This window comes from Micropterus salmoides, unplaced genomic scaffold (assembly GCF_014851395.1).
Source record: "Micropterus salmoides isolate LMB-PRFRI ecotype aquatic unplaced genomic scaffold, ASM1485139v1 Ms_hic_scaffold_10, whole genome shotgun sequence".
In the NCBI taxonomy this organism is placed as follows: domain Eukaryota; kingdom Metazoa; phylum Chordata; class Actinopteri; order Centrarchiformes; family Centrarchidae; genus Micropterus; species Micropterus salmoides.
In genome coordinates this window covers 13,377,980-13,393,331 of record NW_024040041.1, presented here as the reverse complement: position 1 = coordinate 13,393,331, position 15,352 = coordinate 13,377,980, and the positions used below count along the sequence as shown (strand labels likewise).

The 15,352-nt window shown below is 38.5% G+C and overlaps 1 protein-coding gene across 1 annotated transcript; it reads left to right on the top strand.

The window, feature by feature from the left end:
* The first annotated feature begins 1,773 nt into the window (after positions 1 to 1,773).
* slc6a16a (solute carrier family 6 member 16a) lies at positions 1,774 to 15,132 on the top strand. The gene is made up of 12 exons (XM_038697561.1): positions 1,774 to 2,063; positions 6,668 to 6,893; positions 7,093 to 7,250; positions 8,055 to 8,181; positions 8,271 to 8,446; positions 9,245 to 9,355; positions 9,530 to 9,771; positions 10,258 to 10,450; positions 11,554 to 11,755; positions 12,294 to 12,453; positions 13,400 to 13,562; positions 13,993 to 15,132. The coding sequence occupies exons 1-12, from the start codon at positions 1,812 to 1,814 to the stop codon at positions 14,332 to 14,334; spliced, it is 2,352 nt and encodes a 783-aa protein (XP_038553489.1). The 5' UTR covers positions 1,774 to 1,811; the 3' UTR covers positions 14,335 to 15,132.
* Positions 15,133 to 15,352: the final 220 nt, after the last annotated feature.

Genomic DNA, 15,352 nt, shown 5'->3' with positions numbered 1-15,352 from the left:
TGTAGTGCACAACATTCTATTTTACAAGCACTTCTAACAGATCTTGGCTTGTCTTTGTGACATTTTGAACAGCAGAAATAATAAACTGGTGGGGTGTATGTATATTTGTATAGCCTTTCTCTGCTTTGGGTCAGTTATCTTCACTTTCCAGTCAGCTGCTCCCTGCTTGGAGGATCCGGTGGGTGTTGACTGTAGAACAAAAGGCTGTAGGAACAGAACATTTTCTGTGCAGCTGCCGTCACCTGGCTTGAATTAAAGCCAGAATACTCACGTACTCTGTGAAAAGGACATTTTAATCTAATAGTGTAATTTTGCATTTAAACTTTAAGTCGCAGAGGGACACTTATAATCTGCTGCATACCAACAGTAGGGGTACAACGCTGTTCCAGTGATGTGGAGGAAATAGGGGACACCCCGATCCCTGTCCCTTTTGCATTTGGTGGAAAAGTGTCCTTTTTTTCTAATGGCAGTATAAAGATTTGCCATCCTCATCACAAATTGCCTGTATCATCTGGCTGTATAAAGGGTATGCCCTAAATGTTAAATTAAAACAAAACACAACAGGGGACTGATCTTACAGCTGTATCCTGTTTATCTCCCTAAAAAAATGATCTGGTCTGTGACTGATATTACAGGAACCATAAGCTTTATAGCCTGTAAGCTGTGTATTCCTGACTACATTAATCTATGAAAGTATTTAGAGTCATTTTAGCACATTCGTTCCACTAGGGGGAAAAAACGTTTCTGCCACCAACAGGTGGCAGCGAATTTACTAACTTGTAAGTACAGCTGTGACCACAGACTTGACTTTCACAGGCCATTCTCTTCTGTGCCAATATATAATTTTTTTGTACACATATTTCAATACCAAGCCAATTGCTAAAACTTCCCACTGAAGCAATACGTTTCTCTGCTCTGTGGCTTTGCTGAAAGAAATCAGCTGGTAATGTTGATGTTATGCTGTTTAAAATTATTGTGTGGTTGTATTTAGCTACTTTAAATATAGCCCTGGTCATGAGATATGTTGCTTGCTGTCCACATGCGGACACAATAAGCGTCATGGACAGAGTTCACCCCAGCTTTTAATAGCCTACATTTTGAGTTCTTCCAATTTGGCATTTCTGAGACATTTGTTCTATATGATGCATTGTGGATTCAGAGACTGGTTGATCTCTCTCTCAGACATTGGTTTAGAAATGTTTTTGTCATTGGCACGAATTAACTGCAATGACAAATATTAGGCTACACATGGTGATTACTTTACACTGAGCATCTCTTTTACTCCAGTACATTTGTTTGACAGCTACTTTGCAGATGAAGATATTACAGCCATGACTATGTTAGTTCACACCCCCCACCCCGACTGAGGTTTTCCTCTCTTTTCACTTGGAGAACGCAACAACAATCAGTCCAGTCAGAGAGCTGATTGCATAAGCCGCAGGGAGCTATTTGGGATTTTTTTATTTGGCGCTAATAGGCAACGATAATTAGCGCATTTTTTTTTTTGCGCTCTCTGGCCGAGTCTTAAATTGAGCTATAGCCTACTAAAGATGCAGTCAGCGCAAGTACCCTAATTCTACGGATATACGCGCAATTAAAATTGGCGACAGCGTACTTCAATGCAGTACAGAGCTGTACAGTATGATCGCAGTCAGGACACAAGCTCTCTTAAATGGTGTTTCTGTAAATCCTGCAGACACATTCAGCAGCGTGTAATCTTGCGTTGTCCAGCCCCGCTGAACGCTTTGGGGAGGGGCAGATCGGCCTCGTCAGTCTCCCCCATTGGCTCCAGCTGCACTAACTTCTCTTATATGTCTTTTAGGGTTGGCGACGACAGAGTTTGTTCCAGCGCAAGAAACGTGGCTACAAGTTGTCAAGCCTATCTGCCTCAACAAGTTGTATTTGTTAGTCTGACTATTGCCAAAACCAAAAAAAAAAAAAAAAAAGGAAAAGGAAAGAGTCTAAACGTAGCGTTCCTAGACAGGGACAAAAAGGGACGAACAGAGAAACCAACCAAGACTTCTGGAAACTCTACTCCACTGTTGGACCGTGCTGTCAGCATGGTATGTCCACAACACATCGTTGATTCACTTTAACACTTTATTAACATGACTTTATGAGCTCCAATGACTACACTCTGATCTTATTGTTCACTTGTTGCTATTACTTGGCTGCCCTCTCTTTTTTCTTGTGGGGTGTTTAGGACTTATAGGTTGTATAATTCACGTTAACAACTAGACTCCTTTGTCTGTTACTTAACCAGTCATGAATCGGATTTAAGGCTGTGGTTTGGCTCATTTTGGATAATCTCACCTATGCAGCTGATTATCTGTGCATAGGCTGCTCATGCTACACAGTAGCCTATGTTCAGCAACAGACATGTTTCAAAACCCTCAACTGGTAATGTATCTGTACATAAAGGCGACTGTAATGTTATTAATTAGACTGTAGGCCTGCAGCAGGACAAACAGCCAAATATTAAATTTGTTTACTTTTTTAAAGTCAATTAGTTTAGTCCCTTAACTTTGGGGTGATGGCTACAAAATTTAAAACAAGTCCTACACATTGATCTGATGTGGATTGAAGTTAAACATCCGCAGCACTTTAACCTCACAGTCAATTTTTTATTTAAAATGCAGAGTACAGAGCCAACACAACAGTAATGCAACTGTCCACAAACCTACAGACTGCACTGTATTATGTAACTTAAAATGTATTTTAAACATTCACATAGGCTACACTTATTTTCCTTGGTATTCCACAGGCAAGCAGCTACACTGAAAGGGGAACATTTGTGTGTGAGTGTAATGCTGTGGTGTGTGTGTGTGTTTGTGTGTGTGTGTGTGTGTGTGTGTTTGTGTGTTTGTTGGGGGAAGTATATTATGTGTATTTGCTAGTGTATACCTGTGAAGGATGGTGGCCCCTTAAATGTATGCTGAGATAAATTCCAGCCCCAAAATATGGTGAGGCAGATAGAGAAAGTGACTAAATAAACTTGAAATCTGTTGCAATGATCATCTCAGTGTTGGTGGATAATAGCTGATAATATACTGTAGCTCCCTTTCTGCAGCTTCTTGGAGCAGATAGTTAGCCTTGTTAGTATTCTTCTTTAAGTATGTATGTATCTACAAGATTATTTTCCTATATATCATGGTTGCACATATGTTTTGCACAAGGCCGACATCAGCACCGCAGCAGATCTTGTGAGATAGGCCTACTCATTTTAAGTATAGGTTGACAAGACATTACAGTACATCAGCTGGTGCAACCAAGTTCATGTCTTGATGATTGTGATAGTTTAATTTACTCTTGAGCCAAGAGGGAAGCATTACAGAAACGTTACTAGGTCCTGATTTGGCAGATTACCAAACATACAGGAAAAAAATTCTCTGGCTCCTTTTCAAACATGACGATGACATGTAAAATTACTTGCTTGAAAAGGCCTTTATACTGGCTGTTTGTGCAGGGTTAGGGAATCTGCAAACTGCCATACTGTTTAAAGCATTCCTCAACAAAAAATGTAAACCTATATAACAGAGTGCATATGTGTGACTATAATTTATTGCCACTTTATGGTTTTATATATAAGCGGAACTATCTTATTTACTGCCTATTCGGTATTCAAGCCTCTTGGAGCCATTCCCTAAACCCAACAAGAAGTCGGCCATTTTTGATTAAATGAACGTCGAGTGTTTAATAAATCGGGAAACTTAGTCATTTTTGACAATTTACATGCTCTGTACTTTAATGAACTACTCCTAGAAAATTAATCTGATCAACTAGATATTTTCACTGTGCAATCAAATGACATTGGTGATGAAAAGATGAGCAAAACAGTGAGTTTTTATCAAAAGGTGTGTCTGTGGTGTGGCATTGAAAATCAATCATTCGCCTTGAAACAGGAAGTTATTGTAATTTCAGTGTACATGCTCACATCTGTGCTAAACTCATCATGTTTAATAAGTTCCACCCTGAACATTTGACGTTCTGGGATATAACGTATAATTACCAGGTGCTCTTTAGCGCCACCTAGTGGACACAGGAAGTGATGTTTAATTCCTTTGAGAGGTGTCAAAAGTGCGTGATAATTCTGAGCCGCGTCGACAACCTGAGGCAACAAGCCCCAAATTGTGTAATGGCACAAGGGCCCATCCAACGCTGCTTGTAGCTTTAATTTGGATTTCATCTGATAAAATGAATGTGTACTCAAAATACAGCAGCGTGCAAGTTGTGTAAATACAGGGATTTAATCTAGGATCATTACTAAGAAGTGTCATACAGCAAAACTCAAAACCCAATTTGCAGTGCAATGTTTTGTTTTGTTGTACCAGTACAGTACATACTGTAGGTAAAAGGGAACAAGATGTTAAGTTAGGGGGTATTTTTAGAAACTTGTTGGGCTTATTGTGTATTTACTATTACTGTTTACCGTTCACCGAGGACATAGGTGTGGTTGCCTGCAGCTGTACCCAGAGATAGACCCTGAAAATGTACATGATGCACTGTGTGTGCGCGTGCGCTGGGGAAAGGGGACTATGGGGCAAGAAGATAATTTAAGGTTAGTATAGTATAAAAAGAGGAGGAATGACGAGAATAAACATGCTGTATTTTTCCACATGCAAGATGTGTTAAAAGTAGGGCTGGGCACATTAACACAATAATTAATTAACGCTGACAATTATTTTATTGCATGTTAAGGCAGTTTTTATTATTATTATTTTGAAAGTCTGTTGCTCACTGGCTCTGAGTACACATAGCCTACACTCAAACCATGGGTTACGGGAGGGGCAGGATGTTGATCAGCCTGCAAATCACCCACCCTAACAAGCAGTAGAGGGAGGCTTCGGCAGACTATGTTGGCTGCAGCATGTGGGAGAAGTAGATAAACAAAAGCAAGACAAGCATGGAACGTTCTTAAAATCACAGCATAGTTGCTTGGCCCCGCAGGGTGCTATTACCTGTTCAGAAAAAAAACAAGCTGGATAAAAGGTAATGCCCTGGCAGTGGCAAATAGCTTTGGTTTTATATTTGATTTAATTACATTAGAAATATTTTATTGCTACTGTGTAAAGGGAATACTGCTGGTAAAAAGCACCTTATTTGTTTAAAGTGTTTGCAAACCACATGTTATTGCACTTTTGTGTATAGCAGTAGCCTACATTTAAATTAAAAGTGCGATCATGGGATTAATTGCGATTAAAAATCTTAGTCGTTGCCCAGCACTAGTTAAAATAAATTGTATTGCATCTGGATGCAGATATGTTCATTACGATATTTTTTAACAAAATACAAGAAGATACAGTCTTGCTGTGTTGTTGACAAGCTTGCGGATACACTGAAATATCCAAACTGAGTTAGGGGTTGAACTGTATCTGCATTTATGTACAGGCTCATTTCAGTGACCAACATTTTTCTTTGATGTGTCACCAAGGTTACTCACAGATCTGATAGCCATACTTTATCAGTTTATAACATACTAGTACTGAATTAGGTTAAGGTCACCTTGATGAATCATTATTCAAGGTAAGCTGAATCTGGAGGTAAAGGCATGTGTCTTATCCACTGCACCATCACGACCCCTGCATTCCATCCATAAGTAACACAATGAGACAATGTATGACTATTTTGGTCATGGGTTACATACATGTTATGTAATAAAGCATCTAAAACCCCAAATCTAATCAGATGGGTGATCCTGGGACTAAATCTTATAAAATTGGGATCCGTGGTCCAAGTTTAGGGGTCCTCGACGTGAAAAGATTTGAGAACCACTGTTCTAGTCAGTGTGAACCGAACACTCCCTGCCGGGCTCCCCCACCCACGTATCACCAAAGACTATTCCTCCTTCTGCCTAGTGGCTACTGCTCTTCCTACTTCCCCTCCTCTCTATATTTGAGCGCATGCACATTTTTGTCACTCTCCCACAGTGTGTGTGTGTGTGTGTGTGTGTGTGTGTGTGTGTGTGTGTGTGTGTGTGTGTGTGTGTTCATATTTCTGAAATCACCTGCCTCATCTGGCCATGTGTCTTGACCAGCCACGTACGTTTCTGGGTCATACACCTCCCATAATTTTCCATTCTCCAGTGGCACATGCAAGTCATCCAGCTAAGTCATATCCTAATGCCTGTTTGGCTCGTGTCATTTTGGATCATGCCCAGTCATCTGAGCTAAATTAGTTGGTGAGGGTGTGCAGTTGAAATGTAGTATAATGATCTGATGCTTTATTGTTCTTTTTGAACAGTTAACCCTAATATTGGGGTTTTCTGTGCATTTTAGTAAGTTAATGGCAAAGAATTTAGATGACCTAATCACTGTTTTCATGTGGATAATTTTCACATAACAAACCACAGAAGAAAACACAGAATAATATATTCATTGGAAATGTTGCTTAATGATGCACTCTTTGACAGTGCCAACGTACATTTTTATTGCTGTTAATGTTATACTTAAGAATTCGATCTTGGTTCATTTGGCAACCACAGTGACATTTCCATGTAGTGCAGAACGTCTTATTATGGCCAAACTGTAAATAGATTCTTACCATACACACATTTATTTATATATATATATATATATATATATATATATTTTAGTTGATCTATACTGTCCTATTTCAATATAAAACTTTATATCAGTTAAATTTATCCTTCTTCTTTGTTTATGACAAGACAGAGAAGCCTCCTCTGGACAGCAACGGGGATGAGGCTTGGCTGAGCGAGGGCCAGTCTGAAACTCAGCTTACAACTGCACAAGGTCTAGACGGAGATGAGACATATGATGAAGACCGGCCAGCATGGGACTCTAAGATTCAGTATGTGTTGGCCCAGGTAGGATTCAGTGTGGGCTTAGGGAATGTGTGGAGGTTCCCATACCTTTGCCACCAAAATGGAGGAGGTGAGTGTCTTTAAAGTAAGAATTGTACATTTCAACTTAGTGTTTTTGACTGATCATCACGCTAGCTCTCTTGAAAACAACTTTTACCTTCTTTATATAAAAACATACAAAACACATAATAAAGTAAAATTTGTTTAAGAAAAAATAGAATGCCTTAGGTATGCCTGCATGTTTTTAAGTCTCCTTTCCCTCCTTTCAGGGGCCTTCATGCTGCTGTATGTTTTTCTTTTACTGATTGTGGGAGTTCCACTGTTTTTTATGGAGTTGGCAGCTGGCCAATGCATTCGGCAGGGCAGCATTGGTGTGTGGAAGCACATCTCCCCAAAGCTGGCAGGGATCGGCTACTCCAGCTGCATGGTGAGAATTCTGGGTTTGGGACTGAAGTGTTAATGTTATACATTGGATTATTTGTTAGTTGGGACACACATATGTGCAAAATTATTATCATAGCTCGTAATATCTGGGCTTTTTCATATTTGGCTTTTTCATATTTGGCTTTCAAAAATAGGGCCATAATCACTATCTTTAATAGAGCCCCAGAATGAAAAGATTCATAAGCAGAAATGTTTTCCTCCACTTATCTCATTAAAAAGCTAGAGCACATACTACCTTTTTTCGTCACCTTTCTGTAAACACCTTTCTTTTTTCTTACAAGCCACACTGTGTGTATACTTAAGAAAAGATGATGATCATATCCTGCCAAGCTGTAACATGAGAGAGGCAGTGCGCTATAGTGCTGGCAGTTTGTTGCGTAACACTTTTTCTCTACAGACGGGACAAGGTGAACACAGAGTAGACAATAATTTTCTGTGCACATACTGCACACTGACATATACTTCTTGCCTTAAACATTTAAAACAGTTTATTTTCCAAAGCCTCTTGTCGTGTCAGTCAATGTCAAAATTGATTATGACTACACTTCAAGTACGCCTTTTCCTATACACCTAAAAATAACTTTTGAGTTACATACGCATTAAATTAGAAAAAACTTAAGGTCATTTGCTATTCTCCACTTGGTAAACACAATTTTCCCCTTGACAGAATTTTTCACAGAATAAACAATATACCAGCACATACTGTATCATACATCTCAATGACTTGCTGTGTAAATACTGATAATTTATTAAGTAAATCATTCATGAACCCTCTCTTCTCCTCTAGGTCTGTTTTTATGTGGCTCTTTACTATAATGTTATCATTGCATGGAGCCTGTTCTACATGGGTAATTCTTTTCAGTATCCTCTGCCGTGGGAGCACTGTCCAGTCGATGTAACCACCAATGACACAGGTACTTGTATAACTGAGAAGTTCATCAAAATGAGATGTCACGTAGATGCCAGTCCAAGGTCTTTAGTGTTATCTGTCCTCTATCAACAGTGAAAGAATGTGCAAGTTCTTCCCCAACGTCGTATTTCTGGTTTCGGAAAGCCCTTAACATCACAAATTCTATCGAAGAATCCGGAGAGTTTAACCCCATCATGACCGGCTGTTTATTGGCTGCTTGGACAATTGTCTCTTTGGCTATGATCAAGGGCATCAAGTCTTCTGCAAAGGTAAGTAAACATCTCTTATCTTTGTCACCCCAGTCTCAGGGGTCCCTATATCAACAACCAATAATTACAAACATTAATACTTCTATCAAATTCAAATTAGCTTTATTGGCATGAATGTATAACAACAATATTGCCAAAGCTACATATAAATTACATAAGAAGAATTAATTTCATACATTTCATTAAATAAATAAAACAGTAAAAGTTGTTTTTGTGTGTGTATCATTGTTAAAGGAATATAGTGACATTTTGGGAAAACCACGCTTTCTGGCACAGAGGTAGATGAGAAGATTCATACCAGTCTCATCTGTCCGTTACATATTAGTGACAGCCAGTTAGCTTAACTCAGCACAAAGACTGGAAACAAGGGGAAACCGCTAGCCTGGCTCTGTGCAAAGGCAACAAAATCCGTCTACCAGCACTTGTAAAGTTCAGACAAGAAATTGTTTTGAACATAGCCCCCAAAAAATGGTAAATTGCAATATTTACACTTGTTTTTTCGTGTGACATAAACAAGTGAGATATGGTGTGTTAATTAGTGAGCTTTAGATGTGCTGGTAGGTGGTTTTGTTGCCTCCAGAGAGAGCCAGGCTAGCTGTTTCCCCTTTTTTTTCAGTCTTTATGCTAACCTAAGCTAACTAGCTGTCCTTTACATCATATGTAAGAGAATGAGTGGTATAAATTTTATCATGTAACTCTCGGCCGAAAGCAAATAAGCATTTTTCCCAAAATGTCAAACCATTCTGTTAAATATTTCTGGCACATAAATCGTCCTCAAATTCTTTGTCCAAATCTTAGGTGATGTACTTTTCCTCGGTCTTTCCCTATGTGGTGCTCTTTATTTTCCTCATCAGAGGGTTGATGTTGGACGGTGCGATAGATGGAATCACCTATATGTTTTATCCTAAAGTAAGCACATATTTCATGTGTTTGATCATATTCATTTTGCCATCTTTACCTTTTTCCTTGTTTTCTTAATTTTTATCCAAATGGAAATGGTTAGATTAGTTAGACATTTTCTATGTTTTGTAGTCTTTACAAAAATGTAGACTTAATGAGACTTTATTTTGTGGTATTTTTCAGCTTGAAATCTGGGGTAATGTGCAGGTGTGGCGGCAAGCTGCCACACAAGTGTTTTTTGCCCTTGGACTGGGCTATGGCTCCGTTATTGCGTATTCCTCCTACAATCCAGTCCACAACAACTGCCACAGGGACGCGCTGATGGTCTCCGGCATCAACTTCATGACATCTGTGCTGGCCTCACTAGTGGTTTTTGTCGTGCTGGGTTTCCGTGCCAAGAACATCGCACTGCGCTGTGTTGCTGAGTATGAATGTGTTGGTATTGGTATTGATAATATCAGTGCATTATCAACCACATAATTTCTAAAGCTGGCGAAATAGCTACTAACATATAAGCCAACAAGGTATAATTGTTACTTACCTAAAAAGACAGTATTCTCAAAGACCATACCGTTTAATTAGGTAAAATAATTAGTTTTGCTTTGGGGCCAGAAAATAAAACCCTCTTGCTTTAAATATGTATCCAATTCAGGCACATTTGCAGTGGATTGTTAAATGTAAGATATCATTTACTCTGTGGTTGGAAAAGGTTTATTGAAGGCAAACACTTTCATGCACTGCTCAAAGACTTGTTATAGTTACAGTATAAAAGGACCAAAGGGTGGAATGCAATTATTCTTGATATCTGACGTGTAATTAATAATTATTCAGTCATTATACTGGAACAAATATCTTTTCACCGCATGTATTGCCTTTCTTATATTTTATCTTTTTATTCTTACTTTTTCTAGAAATCTTGGTCTTCTAAGCATCATGACATCCTATAAATCTAACCAGAGCCTGGCTGGCCTTGGTTGGCCTTGGATCAACGCGACAGATCCAAGCTCTGTATCTATAGCTGAATACAGACAGTGGTACAGTGACCACAGCGCCATGGTGGGTCCTAACATCACTGACTGCAGTCTGGAGGAGGAGATGAATAAGGTATCCTTGAGATATAATTTTAATCTTTCTTTATTTAGGGGTTATCAAGACAAAAGTCATAACATGCTCCACAAAAAGTTAAAACCAGAAACTACCTTCAGGGGAATCATTTAACAGTGAAAGGGATTAAAAAAAATTTTTAATAAAAAAAACAAACAAGTCAAAGCATATAGTTTTGATGCATCTGCCTTTTTAAAAACACATTTTTGAGATATAAAGGTATTGTTGCTTTATGAAGCTCTGGGCACTGGCTTCCTTAAAGAAAAACAGAGGTGAACATTTCAATAACAATACTAAGTAGATGGAGTGCTGAGTTTCCCAGAACCCCTGAGGAATCTGCGAAGACTTGTAATACATCCAGCTGGCAAGAGAAAAAAACATATATCTACACTGTATATAGTAGGTCTCTAGAAATGATGGAAGCAAGCTGTGATAGAGGAGTGAAAGGAGAAACAGGTAGGGGTACTTGAAGTCATGTTATCTAACAGTGTTTATTTTATCAAGAAAATACCGTACTCTCAAAAATAGAAGTACACAAGGAGTACTATGCTGTAATATTGTACTGATCATATCACTTTCATAAGTATACCACAACATGCACATATTAGGCCTTGTTTTAGCAGATATGTAGCTTTTGATCTGACATAAATGTGCAGAGACATTTTATTATATAGTTTTAAATGTAAGCTGTTCAGCATGAAATAAAGGTACCGTTACTCAAATCTCTAGCACATTGGTTATGTGGCCCTGGTGGCAGAGGGATATAAATACTCACCCTCTACAGCAGTGATTCTAGTATGGTGCTATTGAATGCCAACATGAACCAAACATGCAAAAATGAAAGGGGAAAAATGCAGGTCTTCGTAGGGAAAAATACAGATTTTTCATAGCTATAAATAGTGGTCTAAAAACAGACAACTGGGTAATGTACATAGGTTGCATAAGATGCTGCTGGAAATACCAGTCCCAAGCCACATATTTCATTTCCTGTATGGGTGTGCATGAAGCCACAAAATACTTCTTTGCAATCTTCAGTCATTTATACAATTCACATTCAGACTTATTCTATCTACCTTTTCTGTCTTCCCTTTGTATGAACGAAGGGTGTTGAAGGGACAGGCCTGGCATTCATAGCATTTACCGAGGTGATGGCCCTTTTCCCTGCCAGCCCCTTCTGGTCCACACTGTTTTTCCTAATGCTGCTCAACCTGGGCCTCAGCACCATGTTTGGCACCATGCAGGGAATCCTCACACCTCTTATGGACAACTTTAGCCTCTTGGGGCGCCACCGGACACTACTGACAGGTAGCGCACACAAGTCAACACGAGATCAAACAACGCTGTTTATAACAGGCACTTCAGTGTGTGTTTAAATGACTCTTGTCCAGGCATGTATGGTTAAACTAAAGATTTATACAGATGAAATGTGAAATATTTCATCCTAGGCAGTACATTTTGATGTCTGGCTCTGCACTCTTCTTACTTTTTAGAATTCAGATCTATTACCTCTAAATACTATAAAACAATTGTCTGTTATATACAGTTATTGAAAAGTATGAAAAGCTTGAAAAAATTACTTTGACAGGCAATATTGGACATTGATTGTTCTTGATTATTCATGAAAGTGTTTAAAAACAAAATTACTCTTGCGAGTTGAAAAGTTAAGTTGAACATCAGTCATTGAATGTGTTTGCAGAAATTAAGGATACATCACTATCAATAGATGTTTCCTAACTAGGTGTTGAAATTACAGTAGTGTTTATATCAGAAATACATCACATGCATTGGTTGTTCAGTTTTAAGGTTATTTTCTAACACTGTCTGCCTTCTTACTTGTTTTCAGTGTCCAGCTGTGCTTTGGGGTTCTTAATGGGACTGTTGTTCACCCAGCGTTCAGGCAACTATTTTGTGACTATGTTTGATGACTACTCTGCAACTCTACCGTTAGTCATTGTGGTAGTCTTTGAAACCATTAGTGTGGCGTGGGTTTATGGAACAGATCGGTGAGAAACCAATATTTCTGATAGCTCTTTACTATTACAGTTGTTTTTCAATTGTAAGCATGCATTGGTCAAAACTAAAGTCACATTGTCAAAACTCTTCACGCAGTCAGTGAAGCAGACATCTACGTGGACCCAACTGTGAATCGTTTTTCATTGCTTGCACATAAAATGTATCCAATAACCACATTTTCCAAAATCATAAAGTCTTTTCTCATTCTCCACCATCTGCAAAACACTATATATTTGCAGAACATTTTTTCAAATACTAACACACTGTGTCCAAAACTTTTAAAAACACATTCAGAACTGAATGGTGGCAAACTGAGTGCCTTTCTGCAGTAACCATATTGACATATATAGACAAATTTTTAGCAGAAAATGTACAATAAAATGAAATGATAGTCATTCCAAACACAGCTGATTGCAAATGCTAAAAGCCTACCCAGGTGGTGTCCTGTTTTTACAGTCTTGTTACCAAAAAGACAAAAGGGGACGGTTTTGGAATGATTTCGTTTGGACACATGGATCAATTAAGACAGGTTGGTGAAAGGTGTTATTCTGTAATGAAATACTCATTTATGTGAACAGCCTTTCAAACTTCAAAGATAAAAAAAATCATCATTTATCTAATGATCCCTGTTTTTTAGGCCAGTGTGAGTGACATTGTATGCTTTCTGAGTGAGAAATGTTGTGTCATGGTCGGATGGTGTTTATTTTAAGACATGTGAAGTGTTTTGGTGGTTTGAGTGAGCGTTTTGGAAGTGAGTGACTGGTCAATGTATTTCAATGCTGACTGTAGGAAGAGTTTTGAGAAAGTGGCTACAGTATTGACCAATGAGGTTGAAAGTTGGGGGGAAAAAAACTCTGTCCTGTTTCATTGTCTTTGTTTTTTTGTGTTTTATTTTGAAATGAAACATCTCATATAAATATTTTTCCTTTACTGCAGCTTCCTGGATGACATTGAAGTTATGCTCAAATGGCGTCCTCCAGTGATTTACAAATACCTTTGGAAATATGTTTGTTTACTAGCAATGGTTGGTCTTCTGGCTGCCAGTTTGTTACGCATGGTCTTCAAAGCACCCACATACACCGCCTGGAATGAAAGCACAGTAAGATACTAGCCCGCTGCTTTTTGTCCTACACAGAAGAACTATGTGACAGAGTATACACCAAGACACCTCTTTGTGTATTTTTTCTCCTAACTGCACTTAATAACTACAAAAATAACTGTTGATTTGTGTCAAGCTGTTAAAACACATGTTGTAGTGTGATTAACTCAATATTTGTTAATTATACTTTCAATGTGTTTTGATGTTGTCATTATTTTGTTTGTAAGTCTTATTTTTGATTTACAATTTTGCTTAACCTATATTTATATTCTTATTTATGGATATGCTAGTATAAGATGCTATAAATACTCACTTAATTTTAACAATTATACAAAATATTTAGGGAAGCAGTCCTTTAAGTCCTTTAGTGATAAAGATGATTAACAGTTTCTCTCTCTCTCTGACGTGCTCTGTCTCTTCCTCTCATCAGGCCTCTGAGATGACCCTTGAGTACCCCGGCTGGGCCCTTGCGATGATTGTCATGCTTATAGTTGTTGCCACCCTGCCTGTGCCTATTGTCTACATCAATTTCATGTTGAAAAACAGGGTCCGTAACTCTCGCTCCGAGGAGGTAGGCAGCCAGGAGGTGCAACGCGAGTTGTATACAAAGTGCAGCTCCACAGAGCAGCTGGGTTCCATTTCCCACCACCAAGTCCCTTCTGAAGAAGACGAGGATCATCCCAGGACTGCCTTCCTGCCGATGGGCAACGAACACTACCAGCTCCTGCCCCAGCAGGAGGAGGAAGATGAGGAACAAGATACAGGAGTGTGAGCACAGCTATGGGAGGGTAGACGTGTGTGCAAGGACAAAAGTTTAAATATTGAACCTCAGAGAGTAATAGAGCAAGACTCTGCAAGAGTGATTACAAAATGAAGGGAGGGCGGTCATAAACAGCATCTTTTTAATCTGAGTCTTTGGGTTCAACAAGCTCTACATTGTTGACAAGCTATTATAACTATTTATATTATTGAAGGGACATTTCCAGTGAAATCAAAAGCTTTTTAGATTCTGTAAATATGGAACTACTGCCCTCCGTTCATTTTCTGAACCACTCATGTAGTTCAGAAAATAAAAACACTCTCATAGTACATGAAAAAAGGAATAAGCTGCTATATTTGGTGAAACAAAGACACTATGGAAGGTTTTAGAGGAGGCAATTGACCAGCCACCAGCATGTCAAAGTAGGTTTGTGTATTGTTTCTGCTGGCCATATTTCATGTGTGCTCATAGTTGAGCTATCCAGTGGCTGGCTAACTGAGGAAGGCAAGGACAGACAGAAATTGTGCTTTATGATGAGTATTTTTAACTAAATTGCAAATATGGATTTGCATGATAACATTCTACCTTGAGGAACGTGTGTGTGTGTGTGTGTGTCTATTTTAACATTTGTGTTCATTTCTGTTTTGAATCAGTTTGCATGTGAAATGACAGATGTTATGAATAACTTTATTTGACATTTTATTTGTATAATTTTACCTCATAGGACCACAGCAATGTTTGTACGTGTGTTCTGTTGTAGCAGTAATGTACTGTAGACGAGGACTTCAATAAACCTCTAGATGGCAGCAACCTGACTGGATGGGCCTTTTTATGATTTGCACATCAACACTCAAACCTGAAGCTTCAAAAGATCACAGATAATAGTGGTGAGGTCATTATGTATGTAAATTGGCTTTTATCTTTATTTGGGTTAAAGAGTACGATAAATATTTGTGGGGGGGTTGTATTGTATTTATTTTTGTTATTTATTATTGTATGTATTAAAGAATAATAAATCAATTTTAGCAAG

Coding starts and splice junctions, on each gene's coding strand:
- slc6a16a (XM_038697561.1), top strand. CDS start 1,812: ATGTCTTTTAGGGTTGGCGACGACAGAGTTTGTTCCAGCGCAAGAAAC. Junction 10,451..11,553: donor TGGAGGAGGAGATGAATAAG/GTATCCTTGAGA, acceptor GTATGAACGAAG/GGTGTTGAAGGGACAGGCCT. Junction 13,563..13,992: donor CCGCCTGGAATGAAAGCACA/GTAAGATACTAG, acceptor TCCTCTCATCAG/GCCTCTGAGATGACCCTTGA.